Source organism: Lynx rufus, unplaced genomic scaffold (genome assembly GCF_022079265.1).
Source record: "Lynx rufus isolate CCGP_SWC_20201006 ecotype Redwood Valley unplaced genomic scaffold, mLynRuf1.p SCAF_10, whole genome shotgun sequence".
Lineage (NCBI taxonomy): Eukaryota > Metazoa > Chordata > Mammalia > Carnivora > Felidae > Lynx > Lynx rufus.
This window is the reverse complement of record NW_025814824.1, coordinates 61,207,035-61,233,838: the sequence shown is the minus strand read 5'-3', so window position 1 is coordinate 61,233,838 and position 26,804 is coordinate 61,207,035. Positions and strand designations below refer to the sequence as shown.

At 48.2% G+C, this 26,804-nt stretch overlaps 1 protein-coding gene across 1 annotated transcript in view; it reads right to left on the bottom strand.

Moving 5' to 3' along the window:
- Positions 1-26,212, bottom strand: part of GALNT12 (polypeptide N-acetylgalactosaminyltransferase 12) — a 37,525-nt gene extending 11,313 nt beyond the window's left edge. Inside the window, exons 1-5 of the mRNA XM_047066894.1 lie at positions 25,812-26,212; positions 13,524-13,693; positions 8,421-8,610; positions 4,365-4,550; positions 1,151-1,268 (exon numbers count right to left, since the gene is read on the bottom strand). Of these exons, the coding sequence (XP_046922850.1) occupies positions 1,151-1,268; positions 4,365-4,550; positions 8,421-8,610; positions 13,524-13,693; positions 25,812-26,176 (1,029 nt within the window). The 5' untranslated portion in view covers positions 26,177-26,212. The remainder of the gene's footprint in view (positions 1-1,150; positions 1,269-4,364; positions 4,551-8,420; positions 8,611-13,523; positions 13,694-25,811) is intronic.
- Between the last annotated feature and the right edge of the window lie 592 nt (positions 26,213-26,804).

Sequence of the window (26,804 nt, the reverse complement as noted above, 5' to 3'; positions counted from 1 at the left end):
TCATGCACTTGACTCACAGGAGCACCCATAACTGACCTCACTGGGAACCCATTACTCATTATGTAAAACACAGGCTCATTACCTGATCTCCTAGCCACAGAAGATAGGAAAGCAGCGAGTAAGGAGAGAGGTTTGGAAGGGGAAAGGAAGAACTTCTAGAGGCAGAGAGCAGCCTGACACCTAGGGAAGAGGCAGAAAGACCATTAAAAGCACATCCTAAACCTCAACAGGCTGACTTGTCTGAGACCAGCTCATGCTGGGGCACAGGGCCGTGAAGACCCCACGGTTCCCAGGATGTGAGACGGGGGAGAGTATCTGGTACTTATAATGGGGGGTGTGAGTCCTCAGCGGAGGGCCAATTCTTATTAACTCTCTCTAAGCAGGAAACCATATAAAATACTACCAAAATTTAAAATTTTCTATTAAAAACTACAGACGTTAACATAAAATGTTGATACTCAAAATGCAGGATTCGGTTAACTGGAAAACCCACTGAAATGCTAGTGGCCTCTCAAAGGGGCATCTGTGGGACACAAGCAGCAGAATCAGGAAATGGGCTTTTCCCAAAAAGCAGATTCCTGGTCCCTACCAAAAATCTATCAAGCCTGACTTTCTGGAGACTGTACCTATAAATGTGTCTTTTTAAATAAGTTCTTTGTTAAACAATTCTTATATGTGGCAAAGTCTGAAGGTCACTGTGCTAAACAGGTTATTTCATAAGTAAATAAGCAAATCAAGACTCCACAAGATGGGTCTGGGAAGCAGGGGCCTGGGTGTTAGCCCCATCTCTGCCACTCACTGTGTGGGTGACCTTGAGCCAGTCACTTCCCCTCTCTGGGCCCCAGTCTCTCCCTGCTGTAGTAAGAGAAAAGAACTAGGTGACCTGCAAGGCCCTTCCCTGCCCCAAATCTATGAAAAGTACAATTTTTTAAAAGTTCAAACAAGAAGGCAAGCAGGTTTATAGAATGTGCATGCCATTACTATCCTCTTTCAGGATCGTTCGATAAAAACCATCAACATGGAAGAAAAGTCTGCCAGGTTCTCCTGGAAAATCCCATCATTCCCAGAGAGAGAGAGAAAGAGAGAGAGAGAGAGAGAGAGAGAAGGGACAAGTGAAGGATGAGTCCAAAGAGAAGACTGGAATACTTACCCTAAAGGAGAATTCGAGGTTTTCTCCGCCCCAGACTTCCATTCCTGTATCATAAGACCCCAGATATTCAAAATATTTCTTACTCACAGCAAACAGCCCTCCAGCCATTGTTGGGGACCTAGGAGAGTGTGATAACCACATTGCAGTGTGAGCAGCAGGTGAACTGTCGGGAGCCCTCCAGCCTGCCCAGTTGTCTCTAAGCACACCCTGACTTTACACTCTGTACCAGGCCTTGTGCTGGGCCAGGAGGCATAGATGTGCCCCACGGTCCCTGCCCTAGGAGGCTCACAAACATCTCACCAGGCAGCACTGTGTGGGCACAGAGGGGAGGGCATGGGGCAGGTGGGCAGGGTTCAGTTTCCCAGAGGAAATGAGGCCTGAAGAACACGGAGGAGTTGGCAGAGAAGAGGAATGGAATGTTTCTCCAAGAAGATACCAGCATGAGCACAGGCCTGAGGGTGAGATAAAACCTTGTACCTCTAGAAGCACAGACAACCCAGAGAGCTGAGGAAAGAGACAGGCTCCCCAAGAGGATGGCTAGCGCTAGGCTGTGGTGGCCTTGGTCACAGGGTCACAGGGCAACACAGATGCCCTTTGGAGCGTAGAAGACCACAGAAGGCAGCTCTCATCTCAAAGCTCCTCCAGGGCCCATTCCTCTCCTGCATGAGTGGCCTCCTTCCAGGACCCCGATGGCCACTTTTGCCTTCTTCTTCACCCAGCCTTGTTTTCTCCCCAGCAGGTTCCTCTGGTTCTAGAAATGGCCCAAGCCTTCTGTCATACCACAGCAGAAAGCTGAAAGGTCAACACACCAAGACGTGCAGATGCCAAGGAATGTATTCAGAGGTAGAGAAACTGTACATAATCAAGGGTCTAACTGTTTAAAAAGGTTAAGGTCTCCCAGCAGTGCTTCTGGGCCTTGACAAAGTATTCGCTTTCCCTGCATTCCAAGCTCTGGGCCAATGAGAAAAGGACAGCAAGATTCCTTGTGGAAGGGAAGGCTCTAGACTACAAAGCACTTCCACGTGTTTCATCCCAAAAATCTAAGGGGTAGGCAAGGTGGATATGCTTGTACCTATTTCACAGGTGAGGAAACTGAGACCCAGGGATATTATAGGAAGGGAAGAGGAGGTGGCCATGACATCCCCGAGCACATGTGTGTGATGGGGAGGAGGGGACCATGGGAGTACATGTCAGCATCCCAGGTTGGATGTATGAACCTGGATAAGACCCTTCCTATTCTGAGCCTCAGTTTACAAATCTGTTCAGTGAAAGTTGAGTAGGATGTCACTCAGGACTCCTACAGAAGCCGGGGTGTCACCACAATCCCTGCCTTCCCCATTCTCATTCAGTCTCTCTCAGTTCGTCCATCACATCATCTCTGGAGTACCCCGTTTCTCTCCATCTTCTCCTGCACCATCATTCCTGACTCAAAGATTATGATGCTTCCTAAAGATGTCCCTGCCCACTGCCCCACCCCCTCCAGGCCCCTTGCCAACATGGCATCTAGCAATCTTTAAAGAATGCAACAGGCAGGGTCATTTCCAGCTCAAATCCCTTCAGTGGCTTCTATTCTCTCAGGGTAAAGTCCAAAGCCCCGTCCTTGGCCTTCTAGGCTGGATGTGACTTGGCCTTGTTCATTTCTCTACCCCCATCTCGTTTTCTTTGAATTTATTTATTTATTTATTTTTGGGGGGGGGCATGCAGAAGCAGAGGAAAGGCAGAGAAAGAGAGAGAATTCAAGCAGGCTCAACGCTGACAGTGTGCCCCATGTGGGGCTCAGACTCACGAACCGTGATATGATGACCTGAGCCAAAATCAAGGGTCGGACACTTAACTGACTGAGCCACCCAGGCACCCCTCTACCGCCATCTCTTAAGACTGTCTCCACAGGCATCTCCCTCTGGCCAGTGGGTCATCTCAAGGTCAGAACTCAGAAGTCCTCCTGCCAAACATGGGTGCAGACCTAAGACACCATTTCCAGCTCAATGCACCAGCAATAAAGCTGATGTCCGATCTCCCTCTGCCTGACCCCTATATCTACCTCCCATTTGCTCCTGAAATTGGAAGGGGAGGAAGAAGCCTTTATATTACTTCAACACTTAAAAGAACGAGAGCAACCAAGCCCCCGCTGAACCCACTCTACTCAGACCCAGGCTCACCAACTAGCCAAAGGTGGCCCATTCACCCCCCAGGTCCACCTATCCCCCAGTTGAAAAAGGACCTGACAGTGTGTCCTCAAAATGTTAAGCATGAAATTATCATATGACCCGCCAATGGTGCTCCTAAGTATATACCTCAAAAACCTGAAAACAGGGACTCAAACAGTAACAGTAAATCAATATTCACAGCAGCATTGTTCACAATAACCACATGATAGAAACAACCCAAGCGGCCATCAGCAGGTGAATGGATAAACAAACATGGATGTCTATACAGTGGAATATTGTTCAGCCATTAAAGGAACGGGGTTCTGGAAGAACCTTGAAAATACTTATGTGGAGTGAAAGAAGCCAGACACAAAAGGACAAATACTATGTGATTCCACTTACACGAGCAATCTAGACTAGGGAAATCCATCGAGAGTACAATAGAAGTGACCAGGGGTTGAAGAAGAGACAGGGGAGTCATTGCTCAATGGGTATAGGGTTTCCGCACAAGACAATGAAAAAGTTCTGGAAGTGACGGTTACTCAATACTGTGAATGTGCTTGATTGCCACTGAGCTAAACACTTTAAAAAATGGTTGAAGTGAACAATTTTTTTGTTATGCATATTTTACCACAGTTTTTAAATACGTAAATAAATAAAATATACCAACATAAAATTCATGTGGGTGGCAAAGATTTTTTTAATAAAAATAAAATTATGCTCGGGCACCTGGGTGGCTCAGTCGATTAAGCGTCTGACTTCGGCTCAGGTCATGATCTCGCAGTTCATGAGTTTAAGCCCCACTGTGGGCTCTGTGCTGACAGCTCAGAGCCTGGAGGCTGCTTCAGATTCTGTGTCTCCCTCTCTCTCTGCCCCTCCCCCACTCATGCTCTATCTCTCTCTCAAATATAAATAAAGATTTTAAAAATAAAATAAAATAAACAAATGCTCTGGAGAAAGTGGGGGAACAACAGCTAACCAGCCCTCCCCAGGTACCCTCACTGACACGGTGGCCAGACACAACGAGGCACGCTCAGAGAGTGAGTGGCCAGAGGTTAGCCCCTAACCTGATGACATCGATGGGCGACCGCATCCGCGTCCTCTCCCTCTCGGGAACCACGTGCCACGTGAACACCAGCCTCCAGTCGAAGCCGCCGATCTGTGGCTCCCCCGCATTGCCCAGGTACTCAAAGGTGTTCCAGTCAATCACATCGATCACAGGGCACACCACTGCCGACTCCTCTTCGTGGATCCTGCGAACATCCGGGATGCCCCATGTGCCTCTCCATGAGGACAGGTGGCGGGAGGACAATCAGGGAATTTGGGGATGACTCTCCTCATCCTTCCGCGAGGAGGGAGGAGAGCCCGTGTGAGGAAGGCCTACGTCTCTCGTTGCAGGTGTCTGCAGCCACATGAGGCCCTGGCGGGTGATCCTCACAGGGAACGCTCAGGTGGCGGGGGAGACCGAGGAAGGAAGGATTCTGGTTTGAATAGGAAAATTCCCCAGCTTCAATATTCAGATTCCATCTATGGACACACTGGATAAATCTGAGTCCCTCCATGAAAGTCAAAACATGTGAAAACCAAAGGTCACTTTTAAGACAGAAAGCAGATTTTACAATTTCTAAAGACTGCCAAGAGGGACCTCATTTAATCACAACGAAATGTCTTAGTGTTGAGAACTAATTATCCCTCTAAAAAACAGAGATGCGCCCAGACCAAAGGATCAGCTTTGGAGTTAGAATAAAAATTCGAATCCTGCCCCTTATTTGCCATGTGACATTAGCCAAGTCACCTAACCTCTCAGAACCTGTCACCTGTGGGTGACCCTGGAACGATAATATCTACTCTTAGGGTTAAGGTGAGGACGCCCTTGGGGGATGTTTATAAGGTGGCTGGCAGAGAACCTGGGACCTACTGCTAGTCTTTTCTTGTCCTCTTTACTACTGTGAAACAGGTTACACTACTGTAGAGAAAAATATCAGCCCATGTGCCTGCTTTAGCTATTCTCTCTGCAAACATGATCACAGACCTTCAGCATGCTGCCATATCGTGTGGGTTTTTGTTTTTTTTTTTGCACTTGACAGTGCACCAGGGAAGATGAAGTGGGACTGGCCTGTGTGTGAACACTGGATTTCTCTGGGCTACATTCTGGGGGCTTTTATCTGGAATTTGAGACCTAAAACATCATAAGTCACACAGAGCAATGTGAAGAAACAGAGATCTACCAGACTTGAGTTGTAAGTGTCCTTAGAATAATTCCAGAAAGTCAGAGGGGGCAAAGTGAATACCACACTCAGGTAAGAATTACAGTATTAGGCGAAATTGCATTGTTCAGGATAGACTGTATGAATAAAACCTGTGCATTCACTAACTGAGGAAGATTTAATTTTTAAATGTTTATTTATTTTTGACAGGGGTAGGGGGTGAAGGACAGAGAGAGAGGGAGACAGAGGATCCAAAGCAGGCTCTGCACTGAGAGCGGAGAACCCGATGTAGGGCTCGAACTCACAAACCGTGAGGTCATGATCTGAGCCAAAGTCAGAGGCTTAACTGACTGAGCCACCAGGTGTCCCTCCCCACCCCCCTGAATTCTTTAAACAAACTTAGGGCACTCTTAAAAGGTTTGAGAAGACAAGTGGCTGACCTGCTGGGCAGGTTCAAAGAAGCTTCTTAGCCCCTGACAGAGACCAGAAGAACTTGTGATTTGCAATCAAACTGGTTGGGTGGCCTAATTTTTATAAGAAAAGGAAAACTGGGGGAGCCAGCATTGGAGTAAAGGACCCTGAACCATGGTTACAAAGTGTGCAGGCCCAGTAACAGCTTGCCCCGTGGGTGGGGGGCGGGGGCAGGCATGCTACTGGCATCTGGGGCAGAACCAGTCTTTGTTGTGCAGGGCTGAACTGCACACTGTGGGACGTCTGGCATTCCCAGTCCCCGGCTCATAAAATGCCAGGAGCACCACCCACCTGACTTAAAAACCAAAGAATATCTATTGCCCAAAGCCCCTGGAGGAACATGGTTACTGCTCCTGTCGGACCGTCCAAGGGACAGGGAGGGTTCCCATTTGGGACCATCTGAGGGACCAGCGTGTGTCAACTCTGGTACACACCTAGGTCCCTGGGGAGCTTCTGAAACATCCAGAAGCCCGGGGCCACCTCTAGAGATTCAGATCCAGTGGTTGGCCATGAGACCAAGGAGTTGGTATGCTTTTAAAAAAATTTTTTTAATGTTTATTTATTTTGAGAGACAGAGTGTAAGCAGGAGAGGGGCAGAGAGAGAGGGAGACACAGAATCTGAAGCAGGCTCTATGGTTTGAGGTGTTATCACAGAGCCCGATGCGGGGCTAGAACTCATGAACAGTGAGATCATGACCTGAGCTGAAGTTGGATGCCTAACCGAATAAGCCACCCAGGCACCCTAGGAGTTGGTATGTTTTACAAGTTGCCCAGATGGGGTTCTATGGGTAGCCAGGGTGGAGAATCCTTTTATCTGGGGATATGGAACAAGGACTTGTCTATGGGGAGGGCTGCCTCACTGGCCTTCAACGGATGGGCTGGAGTAGAATGCTGGGTGGTATTAGTGCATCAGGGGACTTCAGATCGCCTAGAGGCAGCCATGTGTGTTCACAGTGGGGAAGGGGTGAAGGGCAAACCCACTGGTCCAGGTTCCAGAGGGAACCCTTAGCTGTCACCATGCTGTAAAATTCCATCACAGGCCTGAGGAACCCTGGGTCCTTGCTGCTGGTGAAGCTCATCAGAGCTGAAGAGGAGAAGGAGGCAGCTGTGGGACCCACAGGGGACAGGACATAGATAGGACAGCAGAAGTAGCAGAGCAGGGGACAGCCTGGTCTCACACAGGAAGGGAGGAAAGTGGGTCCCCAGCTCTTCCAGACAGACCGTGGCAACCAAAGTGCTAGAGGCCATGGGAAAGCAGTTTGCCAACTGCAGAGATCCTGATCTTCTTTAAAAAATTTTTTTAAATGTTTTATTTTTGAGAGAGAGAGAGAGAGAGAGAGAGAGAGAGAGGGCAGGGGAAGGGCAGAGAGAGAGGGAAACACAGAATCAAAGCAGGTTCCAGGCTCCAAGCTATCAGCACAGAGCCTGACACGGGGCTCAAACCCACGAACTGCAAGATCATGACCTGAGCCGAAATTGGGTGCTTAGCTGACTGAGCCATCCAGGTGCCCCAGAGACTCTGATCTTCTCACCCTTTGCCTGCTCTGTGGGGAGGGACCAAATGAAGACCCTCCCAATCTTGGACCTTCCTCCTCCACCTGGAGAGCTCTGACTTTGCCAGCCCAGCTCCTGCCTGCTGTGATGCTGACTCAGGAGAATAGGGAGACAAAGGAGGAGAGGAGAGGAGAGGAGAGGAGAGGAGAGGAGAGGAGAGGAGAGGAGGGGAGGGGAGGGGAGGGGAGGGGAGGGGAGGGGAGGGGAGGGGAGGGGAGGAGCCCAGTGGCAGTAGATTTGGAGGACAGGCAGATTGGGAGGGTTAGCGTATGAGGCTGTGGGACAGCAGGAGACATGCCCTTAAAGACAGGGCTGTGTTATGACTTTTCATGACTTCATAAAAAATAACATATATTTAAAGCTGTATTTTATGACTATATTGCTAGAAGGACAAACCACACTCCAGGCTAAATCCATTGTTATGATGCTCATTTTTTTCCTTCTGATGTAAAATAATTAACATAAAAACATTTCTGCGGGTCTATTAAAAAAATTCATGGGTCCTAAGCATTGTAGGTACTGGGTATAATGGATAAGACAGCCTTGCTTGAAGGAAATACACCAAAACGTATATTCTTCAGCACTGTGATTCTATATGACTAATAGCTTTTTCTTGGTTGATCAAAATACTTCCTAAGTGTTCCACAACAAATGTGTATAATAAGCAGTGGTAAAAGTAAACACTAACAAGGCCTCATACATGCTAGCATGTTCTAAGGGCCGTATGTGTATTCATTCATTTAATGGCCTCTGCAGCTGTGTGGGGCACAGACTGTTATCATATCCAGTGACAGAGGACTTGCCCCAGGGGCATCTGAACCCAGGCGCCAAGGTAAGAAATTTGTTTCTGCTTCTGCACAGCATTGGGCCCCCACTCGCACGCTCACTCACCTCTCCAGCAGCGGCTCGAGCCACCCCTCGTGGCACTCACAGTGGCAGTCCAGGAAGGTCAGCACTTCACCCTTCGCCGCGGAAGCGCCTAGAAGCCTGGCTCGCACCAGGCCCTCCCTCTTGTTGGCGCGGATCAGACGCACCTTGGGCAGCCCAGACAGCTCATTGGCCAGGCGCTCCTTCAGGTGCTCTGGGGAGGCAAGCGAGACAAGCGGGGTCACCACCACGCATGCCAAGTGACATCCTTCCAGGCCCTCCCTAGCCCCAAATGACAACTGAATAGACAGAAGCCTCCTTTGCTCTGCACCTACCTGGGATGTCCTCACCTCACGCAGAACCAAGGCTGGACGTGTACGACGAAGGCCAGGGGTGGGTGGCTGGGGCAGAGGAATCCCAGAACCACCCAGGGCTCCCCGTCAAAACACACGCACACTGAATTGTGTGCTTGAAATGGGTGCATGTGGTGTCTGGATATATCTCAATAAAGCTGTTACCCCCTCAAAAATACATTATACCTTGACTTGCGAACATTTAAAAATAAAACACACAAAAATTGCCCAACCACCATTTTTCAGGAAAACTGGGTTAATATACACTTGGTTTATTTATATCAACTAATTCTGTAACGTGTTATAAAATTTTAATTTATGTGGAATTATGTTTATGGAATTATATTTATGGAATAAATATAATTTTATTTATATTTATGTTAACGCAAATTTTCTCAGGAGCTCATTTCATTTGACACAGTAATAGTAATAATAATAATGGCAGCTACCACTAGAGGGCCTATTGTAAGAATTACTGTCCAGGTGATTTATATGAACTCATCAGAGCCTCAGAACTTTCCCATGAGGTAGGTACTACAACTATCCCCATTGATAGATGAGAACACTGAGGCCAGAAAGGCTATGTGTCAAGATCGCAGAACAAGTGAGCTAAGGAGCCAGGATTTTAACCCAGCAGCCCTGGCTTGAATCCATAGGCTTAATACTGCCTCCCAGAGCTTTCTTCAATCTCTCAGCCTTGCTAAACAAACGCAAACTGGTTAGGAGGATGCGCTCGTCCCATTTTGCATAAGAAGAAATGAGGCTTTAAAAGTTGAAAGGTCTCGTCCACAGCAAGGGCTGGCCTCAGGACTCCAGACTTCGCACACAGGTTCAGGGACAGGAGGCCCTGATTCCCACCCCTCCGTGGGTCAGGTGGAGGTGGGGGGAGCCCATCAGGCAATAAAAATGAGAGAATCCCCCCTAATCATTGTGGGTGTCGTCTGAAAGTCTTCAATCATCAGCAAAAGGGAAAAGTCTGTAAACTGTTCTAGGTTGCTTCAGTTTGTAAAAATGTTTCCCTAAATATTCTTGACATTAAAAAAAAAAAGCATTTCATTGGTTGATTTTTTTTCATCCTAAATATAACTGCAAATAAGCTGGGAGCAGGAATAAGGGAGGTGACTTCCCAAGCAAAGCTAATTGGTGGTGACTATGCCCAGTAAACACACAGGTGCAAAAAAAAGATAAAGGGAAAAAAAGAAAACACACATGTAGCCTCCTTGTACTCTTTATGGATTTGGTAAGCATCCATTTTAGGTCTGTCTGAACTGCCCTCCCATGCCCAGGGAGGGTTGGTGCCCCTGCACGGAGCTCAGACTGGCGTGTGGATAGGCCAGGGGGAGGGGCAGGGCACAAATCCTGTCATCACGGCTTGAGCAGGCATCTTGTCTGTGGCGCAGGTCACCATGATGGAGAGGGCAGCCTCGGCCCCACAGAGACCCACACTTACACTCACGAGAAGAACTGAGCTATGCAGAAGGGGTTCATACCCTGGTCCTGCCTGCTGAGGAGCTATTCAATCCCACGAAGATCAAATAAATAATCTGATCCTTGCTTCTGAATGAATACATTTCTGAAATATTGGGGGTACTCTACATTTTGTTAATATTTCATAAAAGTACAGGTACGACAATATGCCAGGCACTGACATAGCATGTTACCTGCCTTTATCTCATTTAATCCTGTGACTCTGCGAGCTAGGGACGAGTATCCCACTTTATAGGGGCTGAAGCCAAGGCTGACGCTGGACTTGCTCAAGGTTGAGTGGCTGCAAAGTGCTGGAGCTCGGACCAGTGCCGGCACAGATTTAAAACAGCCCCGGGAGGAGAGGACCAAAGGAAAGGGAGAGGAGTACCTACTACGTGCTGGCCGACGTGAGAGTCCATCCTATGCCTGATCTCATTGGTTCCTCACCACTCTCTGATGTAAGTGTGGACAAACCCATTCACAGATGAGAAACTGAGGCTCAGAAAAGACAAGTGACTTGGCCCAGGTGCCACGACAGGTTCACGGTAAAGTTCACCTCTGACCCAGGTGCCCTGACCCCAGAGCCCAGTGCCTAATGGGCTTCATGCAGCATCAAGCCCCAACTGTCGCCGAACACCCACCACGGAAGCTACAGTTCCCAGCCTCCCTTGCAGCTAGGTGTGGCCAAGTGACCCCTGCTCTGCTCCATGGGATATGAGGGCAACTTTCAAGTTTAGCTCTCCAGCCCCATGAGATCTTCCTGCCGATGACAGCGCGCAGAAGGTGAAGAACCAGCCCGGGGCACGCAGACCGGGGCAGCACAACGTCCTAGAGAATGTGGAGATACAAGGCAGAAGGAGCCAGGCCCCAAAACTGTGAAGCCGCCACACCAGCCCTAGACCATTACGCGAGCTTTGTGATGGGAGACAGATCATTTTTTTCCCACGTAAATCACTGTTGTTTAGAGTCTCTGAGAGAACGGCCAAACATACCCACCAATTAGGACACATACTCCAAGCTTTGAAGTCGGACGGACCAGACAGAGCCCGAAACAGCAAGATGCCCACGAAGCAGTAGCTGCTGCCCTTCTGTGTGGCCCACGGATGGTAATTTGGCTTGAGACTAACGACTCAGCCCACTGCTCTCCCTGTTGCTATGACCCTGACATTTCCCCTCAGCCGAGCTTAGCTCCCCCAGTTCAGCTAGTCACATGGCATGTGGCATGACCACAGCAGCCCCTCCATCCCACTCCCATCCATCGGCCATGCCCCACATGGCAGCACAGTGAGCCCAAGACTGAGCGACCTTCCTGTCCCCCCAGCAGCCCTCAGACGGCTCCCATCAGGCTCATATTTATGCCTAAACCCCCTTATGGCGGCCTCCAAGGCCCTGCCTGGTCTGGCCTCGCCCACCTTGGCACCTCATCTCCCGCATCACCTCCCCACTGGCCAACGGTCTGCCCTGCAGAATGCCTGCACGGCCCAGCTTCTTCCTGCAACTGGGGACACTGGGCTGCCTCCTTTACATCCTAGCTTTTGGCTTAAAACCACTTCCTCAGGGAGGCTTCCTGCCCTCCACCAGGCTAGAGGAGGGCCCGTCCCCAAGCTCCCCTTACTCTCCTGCTCTGACTTTTATTTCACAGCACTTTGTCCCTTGCTGTAGTCCACCTGCTATATTGCTATATTATGCTATGCTATTTTGTATTGTGTCGTGTCATCGTGTATTATTCTTTACATGTTCATTGACCACCCCCACCCACCTCTCCACCCATTAGAATGTGAGTTTTACGAGAGCAGGGACTTGTCTTGTTTCCCACAGAATCCCCGGTGCCTAGAATGGTGCCTGGCACAAAGGTGGAAGCTCAAAATATGTTCGCTGAATAAATGGAGTGCCAACTCTGGACTGCATGTGAATTGCTGGACCCCAGGTCACCGGTCAGGCCTATAGGGATATGGGTCACTCTCTCAATGGAATGCCTCTCCCTGGATTCAGTTCTTCTCCTGTCTGGGCTGCCCCTTTTCGATCTCATCTCAAACTTAACAAATCCAAAGCCAAATGCCCCACTTCCTTTCCCAGAGCTGTCACTCCTGCCCTGGGTGGCTTATCTAGCTCTGGGACAGCAGCACCATTCACCCAGAAACCCATTCCAAGGGCCTGCAGGTCCCCCAGATGCCATGTCTCAAACACCCCTCCTCCTCCTCCCCTTCCCTCAACTACCACCAGACTCCCAGCCTCCATCTCTCACCTGGGCCGCCTCTACAGCCCCTGGCCTCCCTGCAGAGCTCCCCTGTACACAGTTCTCCACCCACAGCCTAGAGGGATCCCTCAAAGGGCAAAACTGCTCTCCTGTTTAAAACCCTGCCCTAGGGGCGCCTGGGTGGCGCAGTCGGTTAAGTGTCCGACTTCAGCCAGGTCACGATCTCGCGGTCCGGGAGTTCGAGCCCCGCGTCGGGCTCTGGGCTGATGGCTCAGAGCCTGGAGCCTGTTTCCGATTCTGTGTCTCCCTCTCTCTCTGCCCCTCCCCCGTTCATGCTCTGTCTCTCTCTGTCCCCAAAATAAATAAACGTTGAAAAAAATTAAAAAAAAAAAAAAAAAAAAAAAAAAAAAGTAAAACCCTGCCCTAGGGGCGCCTGGCTGGCTCAGTCAGTTAAACAGCCAACTCTTGGTTTTGGCTCAGGTCATGATCTCATGGTTCGTGAGTTCGAGCCCCACGTCAAGCTCTGTGCTGACAGTGTGGAGCCTGCTTGGGATTTCTCTTCCCCTCTCTCTCTGCCCCTCCCTGGCTTGTTTGCTCTCTCTCTCTCAAAAAAAATAAACATAAATTAAAAAAAAAAAAAGTCCTGCTTTGTTCTCCCCGCCCTCAGGACAAAGTCCTGACGCCTCGGCCTCGAGTGTAACGCCTGCACCCTTCCCCATGTCTCATACCTCTCCTCCGCCTGCTGGTCCTCCGTCCTTCCTGAACTACCTGCAGAGCCTATCATGCAACACTGTGACTCGGAGGCTTTCCACATTCTGTGCCTCCACTTAAAACACCCTCTCTCCACCTCTGCTGCCCACATACTACTTCAAGACTAAGGTCAGCCATTCTTCCTGAGTGCTCTGTCTCCTGTAGCACCATGTGGTAGAGCCCTCTGTTCACACACCTGCATCCCAGCAGGCTCCCAGCTCCTGGCAGGGGCGGGGCACACAGAGACACAGAAAGCCTGTCCTCCTGGGGCCCATTCCACCCCTCCCGAGTCGCACTCTTGCCTCCCAGGCACTGCTCTGGGAAGCCAGGCCCCTCCAAGAGCTCATGTGGAGGGCTTACCTCTGTCACTGTAGTCATCTACGAGTATGACTTCTTCTAGCAGCATGTCCGGGGACGTCTCGAGGACACTGTAAACTGTCCGGAGGAGAGTTGACCAGGCTTCATTATAAAACGCTATGACAACAGATGTCGTGGGCAACTTGTCATAATCATATTTCTTCTCTTTGCACCTGCAAATACAACACAGCTTCAGGGAATCGAGAATCCGCAGCTGACTGTGTGTACCAGGCCCAGGCTGGTCCTAGGGATGGAGGTGTGAAGGGGACACAGGTCACAGTCCTGAGACCTCCTCCTAGGGAATGGAAAATAATCTGCTGGGATCTTCCAGAGATCCCAGTGTTCCTCTAGGAGCCCCAGCGGAGTCTAAGAAAGGTTCTAAAGTGCCACCAAGAAGCTTGAACCGTGGGACACTATTTTGAGGCTTTAAAGCAAATTTCAGATTTGAGCAACATACGAGCTAAGCAGACTCAGAAGGGAGGACGATGGCCACCTCCCCCTCCTCAGCACCTCTCTCGTGGGTCCTCTCCCTTCTGATTCCACTGCCAGGCCTGTGCTCAGACCGAGCCCTCTGCCTGGAACGCCCTTTCCTCATTTCTCTACCTGGCAAACTCTCTGTCCTCTTTCGAGAACAGCTCAGCCCCATCCTCTCCCTGGGACAGCCTGTGGGGGCAACTGCTCGCTTGTGGATGCTCCTCGGGCGCCTTGCCCACACGCGCGCCTCTGGTCCAGCAGGTGTCAGTCACAGCACTCTGCTTGCTCACTGGCATCTCACTGCCCTCTCCGGCACGTTACCCGGGCAGCAGCGATGCTTACAAAGGTGGTGTGTGCAGAAACCAGAGCCGCTGCTAGAATGTGCAAACAGTCCAGAAGGGCTGCATAGAGGACACTGACCACCCCCCTTCCAGTACCAACCCCGCCCCTTGCCCCACTCTGTGGCCTCCCGGTGGGGGTGGGGGCATGTGCCTTGACTGGTGGTGATAGGAACCAGTAAGTTTCCTCTTTCTTTAGTAGGGTTTCCAGCTACTTCCTAAGGAGTTTCCCTAGTTGACAGAGAATTCTCTTCTCGGAGTGGCTCACGAGAAACTCCCAATGTCATCCCAGGGACTGGGCCGTGCCTGGAGACCTTCCATAGGAAATGGCAAGAGAGGGGAGGAACAGAACCCCAGAGGGGCACCCACAAGACTGGGCTGGAATGCGGGGCTGGCAATGCGAGAAGAGCGTACATGCTTGAAGACCAGCCAGCCGCCCTGGGCAGAAAGGGAAGACCTCACAGCAGGCTGTGCAGCACGTCAAAGGGACGCAGAACCAAGCAGGATGAGGAGTAAAGCTAGATCAGCCAACTGCCGGTACCAGGCAACGCGTCAGTGGGCCCTTACCCATCAGTCACCAAATATTTCCTGATCACCTACTATGTGGATTAAAAAAAAAAAGTTCAAGGGGACAATGATCAAATAAGCAAACGTATCAGTAATTTCAGAAAGTAATGGTGCTATAAAGAAAAGCAGGGTGCAAAACAGAGCAACTGTGGAGGGCAGTGGGAAGGGGGAAACGGAGCAACCACAGAACAGGTAATCAGGGAGGGCCTCTTAGAGGAGGTGACATTGAGGAGGAGACCTGAATAATGCAAAAAAGCAGAGAAAAAGCCCTTTATGTATCCACTTTATTTCTTGTGGTTTTTCTCCTTTTGTTTCATCATGAATTTTTTCAAACATTATAAGGAACTCCTGGGACCTTTTGCCCAACATCAACAATTCTCAATGCATGGTGTATCTTGATTCATCTATGCCCTCACCAGATAGGGTTTTTTGTTTTGTTTTGTTTTGTTTTGTTTTGTTTTGTTTTGTTTTGTTTTGTGTTTTAGAGAGAGGGAGAGAGAGAATCTCATGCAGGCTCCACACTCAGCTATCCCATGAGTCGTGAGATCATGACCTGTGCCGAGATCAAGAGTCAGATGCATAACTGACTGAGCCACCCAGGTGCCCCATCCCAGACTAGTTTAAAGCAAAACCCAGAATATCACAGCATCCATGAATATTTCAATCAATCTAAGATATAAGGACGCCTTTTTTTTCATAATAAAACACAATACAACTGAGACGTCTTAAGAAGTTACCAATTCTTTACTGCTACCATATCTCCAGCCTGCAATATTTCATAAAAATTAAAGACGCCAATGTTTGGAACACACACCATTCTTTTAAGAACCTCTAAGGACAAGTGTTGCTTATCCTAACTGGAGGATGCATTGATTTTAAGATACATCCAAATCTCAGAGATGCTTCAATATGAAAAAAAAAAAAAAGACTTAAAATTAATGAAATGTCCTACTTCATTTAACTCTCAAAACCACTTTCAGTGTTGGCATGTATTGTTCCCGCTTGGAAGGCCAGGCTCAGAGAAGTGGGATAACTTGGGCGGTTCACAGAATGCCTGTGAGCACGTACCTGGCCGGGGTCCTCATGTCCAGAGGCCCGGTCGTAGGGTTGTGGCTTGCCCCCGGCCGGACGCTCAGGTGGGCCATCTGATCGAATGAAGAGCCCTGCACCACACCTCCCTGCCTCTCCCTCCTCCCTACCTGTCCTCCCTCCCAGGGTCTTGCTCCAGGCCCTCTTCCTAAACTCCAGGGCAGTCTCTGCAGAGAGCTCTGCTGTCACTGGGAGGACCCTCCACATGAACAGGCGTATCCGGGAGACTCTGTTAGAGGCCGGTTCTTCTCAACCACACTCACATCCTCGCTCGTGCTGCGTTTGCAGGCCCTGTTCTACACACTTGAGTCAAAGTCAGCTGAGGCTGGAAGCATAACAGCTCTGGTGTCCTAAAGCGACGACAGGGCATCCCCAGCAGCCCAAGCAGCAGGACGCGAATCCTTGGACGCCAAGGGCTTCCGATTCACAGAAGTGGTTACTACTTAGCACTGTGCTCCACAGAGGGGAGTCCAGCCCACACTAAGGGGAGGAGAGGCAGGCTCCCTCCTTTGAAGGGGATGATTGCCAAGAATGTGTGGATATATTTGAAAACCACCACGCAGGGATAGAATGCAGAAGTGTGACAGTACGTGTCCTCCAACACCAGGCCCTAAGACACTGAGGTTCCCTCTTTGTTCCCTCCCGTGGACCATCCATCCTGGGGAAAGCCAGTTCCATGCAGTGACGCGAGTAGACTCAAGCATCCTGTGGAGAGGTCTCTGTGGCGAGGGACCGAGGCCTCCAGCCAACAGCCAGCCCCAACTTTCCAGCATGGGATAAGCCCTCTTGAAAGCAGATCTTCCAGGCCCAATCAGGCCTTGAGATGATGAAATCCCCAGGCAGCATTTGGATTGCGATCTCATGGGAGATCCAGAGCCAGAACCACCCGGCTAAGCCACTCCCGAATCCCTGACCCACGGAGATTATGTGAAATCACAAATGTTTATTGTTGTTTCAAGTCACTAAGTTTATGGTACGGCCTATGCTGAAATAAATCACAAGGAAACTTTCAGCCAAGCCCAACGGAGAGAGATGTTTTATAAACCAGTAAGCCTGTACTTTAAAAAAAAAAATGCTAAAATGCCAGTGTCCTAAGAGACAGAGACAGGGCTAAAGAGACACAACAACTAAATGTCGCCCTTGATTCTCAATTAGATACCAGGTCCAGGAAAAATAAAGCTGCTCCAAAAGTTGGCACAGTTGGAAAAATCCAGTATTGTATAAACTTTCTTAATTTGAGAACTACATCATGGTATCATGAGAGAATGTCCCTGTCCTTAGAAAATGCATGCCGAAGGAACAAAGGCTAAAAGGTATTATTGCTAAAACTTACTCTCAAATGTGTGTAATAGTATATAGCACACGTAGAGAGAAAAATTAAGTACATGGGGCAAAATAATGAATGGATCTAGGGGAAGGATGTACAGGAGTCTGTTCTGCTATTCTTACAAATTTTCTCTAGCTTTGAATTTTTCAAAATTAAAAGTGTAATAAATTAAGAAGAAAAAGGGGGCCCCTGGATGGCTCAGTCAGTTAAGTGTCTGACTCTTGGTTTCAGCTCAGGTCATAACCTCACAGTTCGTGGGATCAAGCCCCATGTCAGGCTCTCCCTCTCTCTCTCTCTCTGCCCCTCCCCAGCTTGCGCTCTCTCTCTCTCTCTCTCTCAGAATACATAAATAAACTTAAAAAAATAATCTTTCTTTGTGAATATAAAAATGATGCATGTTCATTGTGAATAATTTTAGAATGCAGGAAAATATAAAGAAGTAAGAATCAGCAACAAGCCCACTGCTCAGAGATCTCCATTGTTAACATTTTTGGCATATTTCTTTCTATTGTTTATTGTTTGTGTGTGAGCACATGCTCACACACACTGCTGTTTATAGATCTGTACCCTGCTTTTTTGATTTAATATGATAGTGCAGTTATTCTTCTGTACTGTTAAAAGAGTCTCTGAGAATGGGTTTTGGATGGTCTTTGTAGCATTCCTTCATGAACCTGCACTACATTTCACATTTTCTTGTCGGACCTTTGGAATTATTTACAGCTTTTTGCTATTATAAATAATGTTACAGAGAGAGATTGTTACTACAAGCGTCCTTCTGGGTTATCTCTGATTATTCCCTTAGGTGAGAAATTCTTAGATGTATTATGACATGATATTAAAAAGAAGAGGAACATTTTGAAGCTCTGAGTAATAGTGCCAAACATAGCCAGTGCTCTTATGATTTGAAGGGACACAGATAGAGTACCTGGACATTCTAGAACAGTGGCCTTGGGCTTTGGGGTTTGCAGAGCAGCAGAAACATATAAACAAAAACACCGAGGAGGGACTGACATCTGGTCCCAGCATTATTTGGTCAAGCGGATATCTTTCTACCTTCCTACTTATTCTTATCATGGGAAGAAAGCCATTTTAATACCAATGATTAAGGATGTGATTTTATACTAAAGGACCACTGTTTACATTGAATAAACCTCAGTTTTGAAAACCTAACTTTACTGTCCTTCTTTCCATTCATTTCTGCTCGGACCTATGTACATTTGGAACTAAATTTTAGTTTTTTTTTTTTTTTTGATAAAAAAATATTTATTTTTAGGTTGCACAGAAACACATTTTTTTTTCATGGAGTATAAGCAATTAATTCTTTCTAAAGCTTCTAGCGGGCTGTGGCTCGGCACGACATAGCCTCTCCATGAGCCGTGTCTACTAGTCAGGGGCTTTTAAAATGCAGATACACCTATTAATATTTTATATACGTATATATGTTGTCTATTTGTTACAACATATATCTGCAGGAGAGCAGCTGTTTTGGTGGAAGTGGGAAGAGTGAGGTAGGAGAGGGCCTGTGTCAGGGCCACTAAGCTTGAGTTACCTATTTTTGGAATCAGAATCAGCTTAGCCCTTGGATATCACCTTTGCACTATTAACATTATTTTCTTCTTCTTTTTTTTAAATCTATTTATTTATTTTTGAAAAAGAGGGCACGAGATAGTGGGGGGAGGGGCAGAGAGAGAGGGAGAGAGAGAATCCCAAGCAGCCTCCACACTATCAGTGCAGAGCCCAAGGAGGGGCCCGAACTTACAAACTGTGTGGTCGTGATCTGAGCCAAAATCAAGAGTTAGATGCTTCACCCCCATGCCCCAAAAAAGATTAATTTTAAAAGGCTGGATCATATTTCTTTAGTAACACATAGCAAATGTCCCCATCAAGCAATAATTTCGTATTCTGACCGCTCCTTTTTTCTTGGCCTGGTATAGTTTCTCCTCCTTTCTTTAAACATACCTTACAGGCATCGTCCTTCATGAATGTTCAATATATCCTTCTGGAAGTTTGTTTCCAGGAAAAACACTTTCCCTTTTCCCTTTTTTTCAAAACAAGGTTCCAAAAGTTCAGACTGCAAAACAAATACTGCTGAAAAAAATATGCAATTTTCTTTCATTGCATGATCAAAGCAATTTGAATGACTTTTATAAATGTACAGTTCTGGCCTTCTAGAACTGTGAATTAACTAAGTCTTTCCTTCAGTTCTCCAATTTTTCATTTTAAGTCAATTAACCAAAAAAAAAAAAAATTATTGAAAACCTCTATATGCCCTTCCCCATCCCAGGTGCTATGAAGGGATAGAAAAGAATTATGTGGCATTTCTCATTCTCCTCCCAACCAAAAGCAGAGCATCCTTTAATTAGACAAGAACAGCTATGCATCCATGCCTCAGGGTTCCACTTTTGCCTAGGGGACAAAGGAAGCTCAGAGTCAAATTCACTGCTAAATCATAGCAAGCCATCCTTTCTTTAACATTCTGGTATAATCCATGTGTCTTGTAAGGGCAGGGGGTGAATTGTGGTTTTTGCTGTATTTTCTTCATGCCTTGTACTGTACCTGGTAATAATAAGAACATGTATGAAGCGCTGACTACATGGTAGGTGGTGTGCTAAGCATTTTACAAGCATTATTCCACTTTCCCTTCCCAGCAACCCAGTTGGGCAGGGACTTCCATAAACTCTGCTAGCATAACATACAATTACGTATTATACAGATGCGAATGAATGGGTGCAGTAAATGCCTCCTCGTCTTCCTTTATCTTTATATTCAGGTTACACATAAAAGTCTTTTGAAAAAATGAAAATCCATACCTGTTGCAGAACAGGCCAAGGAGGTCACAGTGTACCTTGGTGGGTTCTGCCTGCCCAGAATCCTTTCTCCTTTCTTCACATTCCTGCACTTTGAGTTCCCTTTCATGAACCATGTCTCCCAGACTCGCAGGCCATGTGGTCTGCGCAAGGCTGAACACACACACATGCGCACACACATGTGTATACACACACCCCTCTGGGAAGGTCACATGCCCCAGGCCTGACCAATGAACATTTTTTGCCTAATGACACCAGTTGAGTCCCTGAATCCAGGGCCCAGAATAATCTGAACCTAGTCCCAAACCTAGACTTTCCTGTGATAGAAGCCAATATATTTTCTTTTATATTCAAGTCAGTTCGCATTTTGCACTGGGTTTACAGTTATTTTCAACCAAATGAACTATGACTAATAGAGGAAATAAGTTTTGTGTTTTTTTGTTGTTTTTTTTTTAAGTGAATGTAAGACTTCCACTCCGGACAATATGGAAGATTAAAATGTCTGGGGAAACCCTGTTGGAAAAAATTTTTGATAAAATACTTCTTAAAAATCTTGTTTATTTATTTATTCATTATGAGAAAGCCAGAGGGAGAGCACACAAGTAGGGGAGAGGGGTAGAAGGAGAGAGAGAGAGAGAGAGAGAGAGAGAGAGAGATTGATTGATTATCTTAAGCAGGCTCCATGCTGAGCACGGAGCCCAATGTGGGACTCAATGCCACCATCCAGGGATTATGACCTGAGCCGAAACCAAGAGTCAGCTGCTCAACCAACTGAGCCACCCAGGCGCCCTTAAAAAAACTCTTTTAAATGCATGGCTCAGCTTATAGAAAAGGAAATAAAGTCCTCAGGGTCCAGGAACAACATGAAAATACAAATCTCGATATTACAGCTATCAGACACAAAGCATAAAATAAGTATGCTTAACATGCTTGAATAAATAAAAGACGCCCTCATATAAATGACAAAGAAATAAGAATGACAGGCAAATTTAACTCAGTATAGACATCTCACAGCAGTGACTTTAGATCACCAAAGACTTTAGATCCTGCTGAGCTGAATATGTACTTTCAAGTTTACCACCAAAGATTAGAAATAAACAGTATAACTGAGGCACCCGGGTGACTGAGTCAGTTAAGTGTCCAACTTCAGCTCAGGTCATGATCTCACCATTCGTGGGTTTAAGCCCCGCATCAGGCTCTGTGCTGAATGCTTGCTCAGAGCCTGTAGCCTGCTTCAGATTCTGTCTCTTTCTCTCTCTGCCCCTCCTCCACTTCTGCTGTCTCACTCTGTCTCTCAAAAATAAATAAATGTAAAATAATAATAAAAAAAGAAATAAACAGTATAACTGCCAAATTAGTAGGGAAGAAAAAGTGGAATGAGAAAGGTAGAGAAAAAACTTCTATCAACTCAAAGAATAGTGTTAAAAGAAAAATAAAAAGGAAAACAGCACAGAAAAAGAAAAACAATTAGAAAGCATAAAATAAGATGGCATGATCAAAATAATCAAGCCTTAAATATCCTGTAAGCACGCGAAATATATGAGGACATAAATGTCCAATAAAAAGACCATCAGTCTGGATTTTCTCCTTAATGACCACACAAAATGCAGCAACACACTACTTAGAGACAGGCCTACAACATTAGGACATAGAATCAATGACAGTAAAAGGATGGAAAAAGGTATCATGAAGATACTAACTAAAACTGAACACGTTCTCCAGACTTAAAGCACCGATTCAAAAAAAGGATGTTACTCTGACAACCACAAGATGGGTCTGGTAAAAATTAACGGAATAACCTGCAGTTTACAACTTTGTTGGGGAAGCAAAGAAACATTAGCCTAATCTCCACACTACGCGTGATGCTGTTCCAAAGACGATGTTGTTATGAGAACGGTCAAGCAGGCTACCGCTCTGCAAAAAGAGAACTCTTAACCAACTCCCTCCTGCCAACCCCATCAAGCACACTCTCTTTAGCTGAATTGCCTATTTTGAGCGATTCTGAAACTCTTCACCATCCCAGCACCCAAGTCCTGATCCCTGAACTCAGACACACATCTGCAATTATAGCACTAATAAGGCTAAAACCAGAGCAAGCGTTCACGGAACACCTATGTATTGTTGCCTAATCAGCAGCTCAAAATTCTTCAGCTACAGCAGAGAACGGCTGATGTTCACATGTGACATCCCCGTCCATGTGCCATGGAAATGTGGAAATGCACAGCCCCAAGGGCACCGTCACTCCACCTTTTCCTCCTGCTCAATAGGTCAGACTATAAATGAGAATGGCATTATAGTGATTATCTCAACGCCTCTCTGGTCTATAAAAACTAAAACTCTTTGCCAATATTGGTACATTAGCAACCATCGCTCGTGACACACCTTACAACTGACTGTGATGTCATCACTGGTTTCACTGGCACCTGACCTGTTTTGAATCCCCACTTTGTCTAATTCTGGCATTCTCCCCCTTGCTCAAAAGCACTCACTTTTCATATTCTGAGTAAAAAACCCACAGGCCCTAAGACAGTAGCTTTCAGCCATAGGTGTACATCAGCCTCAGCCTAGGTGCTACCTACAGAAATTCTAATTAATTGTTCTGGGGAAGGTCCCTGGCATCAATACGTTTCAAAGTTCCCCAACGCCACAAATCCAGCTTCCTGGCTCCCCACTTTGGCCTGCTGCCATCTCAGAGTGAAAGTTCCACCTCCTTGCTCGGCTCAAAGGAGACCGTGTTTGTGAGTTTTGCAAACCCTGCCCTTACTATCCCACCACGTAAGGATTCCTGGTCATCCTGTTCCTTCTCCTCCTTCTCCTCCTCCTCCTCGATTCCGTGCTATAACTAACAGAAATAAAGCTGTGTTCTAATCCACTGGCACATGAATTACCAGACTCACAGAAGAGCTGGGGTCTACACCAAGTCTCAAAGACTTAGAGCCAACACTGAAGTGTCTCTAGCGGTTTGGCCTGTCCAAGAGAGCAGACGCAGTATCACGGCTTGCAGACGCCGAGAAGAACCAGGCCGGATCCCTTAGTAGTTCCCAACTCCTTGCAATGGGAACAGCTTCATCCACGTAGTATAAAGATTTCAGTCACAACCATGTGTGAGCCTATGTACATACTCATGTTTGAATATGTTCTCGTTCACATACCCATGGGTATATTTTTCAAAATCTATTTCTATACCTGGAAAAGTCCAAAAGGATACGCAGCAAAATGTTAGCAGTGGTTCTCCTGGGGTTGTAGGTTTATGGAAGATTTTTTTTTTTTTTGGTTCCCTGTACATGCTAAAATTTCTAGAGTGGACATGTATTGCTTTTATAATTAAAATAAATAGATAAATAATTGTCTGCACCCCAAAAGGGAGGAGGGAATAAAAGATCTGGGCTCTAGGGGCGCCTGGGTGGCTCAGTCAAACATCCAGCTATTGATTTTGGCTCAGGCTATGATCTCACAGTTTGTGGGTTCGAGCCTAGATCCGGCTCTGTGCTGACAGTGTGGGGCCTGCTTGGGATTCCCTCTCTTCCTCTCTCTCTGACCCTCTCCCACTTGTGCCCTCTTCCTCAAAATAAATAAAAAAACTTAAAAAAAAAATCTGGGTTCTAGATAAGCTCTGCCCCAGATCTGCATGTTACCTTGGGGGCAAGGCTTTGCCTCTGTTAGACAGGATGCTCACTCGGCCTCTCCCTCAGTGACATTCAAGGATCTTAACCACCCCTCTGCTTATCAGTTAAAGTCTCAAGGGACTCCCCCACACCCACCCTGACTCCAACTGTAAATTTATATTCTGCTATTCTGGTTTCTCAGGCTAAAACTCAAGACCCTGATTAGGTCCTCACCTTTCTATGAACTATAGTAAAAGTGAGTCTCCATCAAAGACCCTGACCTGGAGGGCAGAAGTTATGCCTCCAGGCCTCCCTGGCTGAGTCTAACACAGATCAAGCTCACCTTTCTCTCCAGCTAGACAAGAATAATCCAATAGGCCTTGCTGCAGGAATTAAAGGCAGGAGGCATTCACACTCCTTATCACGCTGGGCTTGTATTAACTTCCCAGAGTCAATGCAACAGCAGGATCTATAAGCAAATCCTGATAGGACACAGGGCAGCTCTGTCACCATGGAGACAAGGATACCATAAGCCCCACAGGTCATCCAGTGTTTGAAAGAGATTTCTCAACCTGGGACAATAAAGGAAGTTGGAACCCGGAAAAAAAAAACAACTTTACAACCAATCCCTGCATGCCTCTTAAAAACAACCTCCTGAGGACATTGTTGGCAACAGGGAAGGGAAGAAAAACTAATAAGAATTGAGTACACAGTGTGTTCAATGTTTTATTAATTCCTAGGTGGTGTTATTTCTACGCATTCCTTATTTTGCAGATAGGGAAAGTGGGGGGAACTGCTACCAACACTAACAAAGTTCTACTCAAAAAGATTAACAGTGAAGATGCCTCAGGGGAAAGCATGAGGCTAGACACGAACAGATACCGATACCGGAAAATAGGGAAGACAGTGAAGTGTGAGTCCCTCCCAATTCTGCCAAGGTCGGCGGGGGGGTGGGGGAGGGTGGGGAGGGGGGGTAGCAACTCCTGGAGCAGGCACTCATGCTTTCTCTGGCCAAGGATTCACGGATCCCCAAATCCTGAAATTAGCACAATGCCAAAGAGGCCATGAGGGTCACATCCCCCACTTTCCAGCTGTGGGGTGAGTCACTTGTCCTGACACCTGAGATCTTTGCCACACCTCCAAGGCAGGAATTCAGGGGAGCAGGAAAGGGTGGCAGGTGCCTGGTGCTCACACAGGCTGCTCCACTGGCTCCTCTTGGGACCCCCTCTCTGAGCCCTCTTTTCCTCCAAGTCTTTAAGAACAGGGCTCAAGTGGGGACCTAAAAGATCCCCACCGATGGAGGAAAGGAGAGAGAAGGCCAGGAGGTCTGACCTTCTGCCAGCTTGCTCCCTTCTCACCTAGGCAGTGGGCACAACCCATCGGGCCAGCAGCTCAGGCAGGAATTAGGCCTCCGACTGCACAAGCTCGGGGCCTGCACCACCCACAGGAGTGAGCTGAGCTGCAACGCAGCCAGAAGGAGCCCTTCCCACCAGCGCCTCCTTCCTGCCCTCCTTTGCCTAAAGCTCAGGAATCCAGCTCCCAATGAGAGGGAAGCTTCGGACTTGGCCTTCCAGCGACCTTTCACCACTCCTGCTGGGGCGCCCTCCCCTCCTGTTTCATTCATTGGCCTGACACACACTGATAAGTGAATGGGGAGACGATCTCAAACCCTAGGAGTCCTTAGTTTCACCAAGGAAGGGACATGCAGGCAGGGCTGGACTGGGGTGGGGGGGAAGGTGCTGTGAAACCAGGAAGAGCACCCAAAGGGGGGTCTCACACCTGTCTACTTAGCCCTGACTCTCCCCCACTTTTTCAGAGCCGAATGACAGACCTTCTTAGGGGGGAGAGACCGCCCAGTAAGAGATTCGTCAATTTCTGAGATTATTCTATTTTCTTTTTTTTAAAACTTTCTTGCGTCGCCCCAACCCAGATGACCCCTTCCACTGCCCACTTTCCGAGAAAGAATAAGACGCGCGATCCCCAGGTATTTCGACACCCCATTTCCACCCCGCCACTTCACAGATGCCTAAACTGAGGCCCGGGGACTCCGCGGGCAGTGTTCCCCCAGCCACCTGCGGACTCACAGCGGGTTCCAGCGCTCGGGCAGGCGGCGGTGCAGCGAGATGCGGTCGCTAAGGTAGATGTTGATCTGGTGCACCCGCACGCTCTCCTCTTGCAGCCGCAGCTCCTCGCCCTGCAGCTGCAGCCGCACCGCCTCGCCCCGCGCGCCCAGAGCGTCGCTGGGCACCGGCGGCCGCGGCAGGACCGGGTCGCGCCGCCCCGGGCGTGGGGTGCGCGGGGGTCCCGGCTCGGCCGCCCTGGCCCCGCGCCGCGCCCGTAGCACGGAGCCCAGCCCGGCCAGCGCCAGCAGCGCCAGCAGAGCCAGCAGCGCCTTCCGGCCGCGCCGCAGCCCCAGCGGGCAGCGCCTCCGCGCTGCGCGCCCCCACATGCGCCCGCCAGCTGGGGCCAGCGCTCCGCTCGCCGGGAGCGGCGGCGCAGACCCGGACCCGGATCCCGGAACCGCGGCGCCGCGCCGCCCCGCCCCCGGCCCGCCCCACCTGCGCGCCGCCCCCTTTCAGCCCAGCCCGCGCGGTGGAGGGTGGCTGGTCTTCACTCTGTCCCCCCGCGGACAGGCCTAGATTCACACCACCTTCCTCGTTGGGCTGTAAGCATTAGGAAAAAGGTGACGGTCGTAAAACCCTCAGCTCAGCACCTAGCACTTCATAAGCGCTCAGTAAATGTTGGCTGAATGCACTCTGCAGGGTGCTACGAATTTTACTGCCCTTATCTCATCTGGCCCTTACGCAGTCCAGTCACAGGGGTAGTAGGATTATCAACTCCATTTGACAGATGATGGGACTAAGGCACAGTGATTCTGTGTCACTGAGGCCTGCAGGCCCAACCAAAGACATAATACTGTTTAGATTCGGTGAATAGCAAACTTTCCCCTGGTTCCCTGTTAGTCTACCTTTGTTTTATCCCTAACTTTACAAAGGCCTCCAAGAAACTGATCAAAAGAATGAACCCCCTCAGAGAAACACATGCATAGGCACCCATAATATGATCGCACACATCCC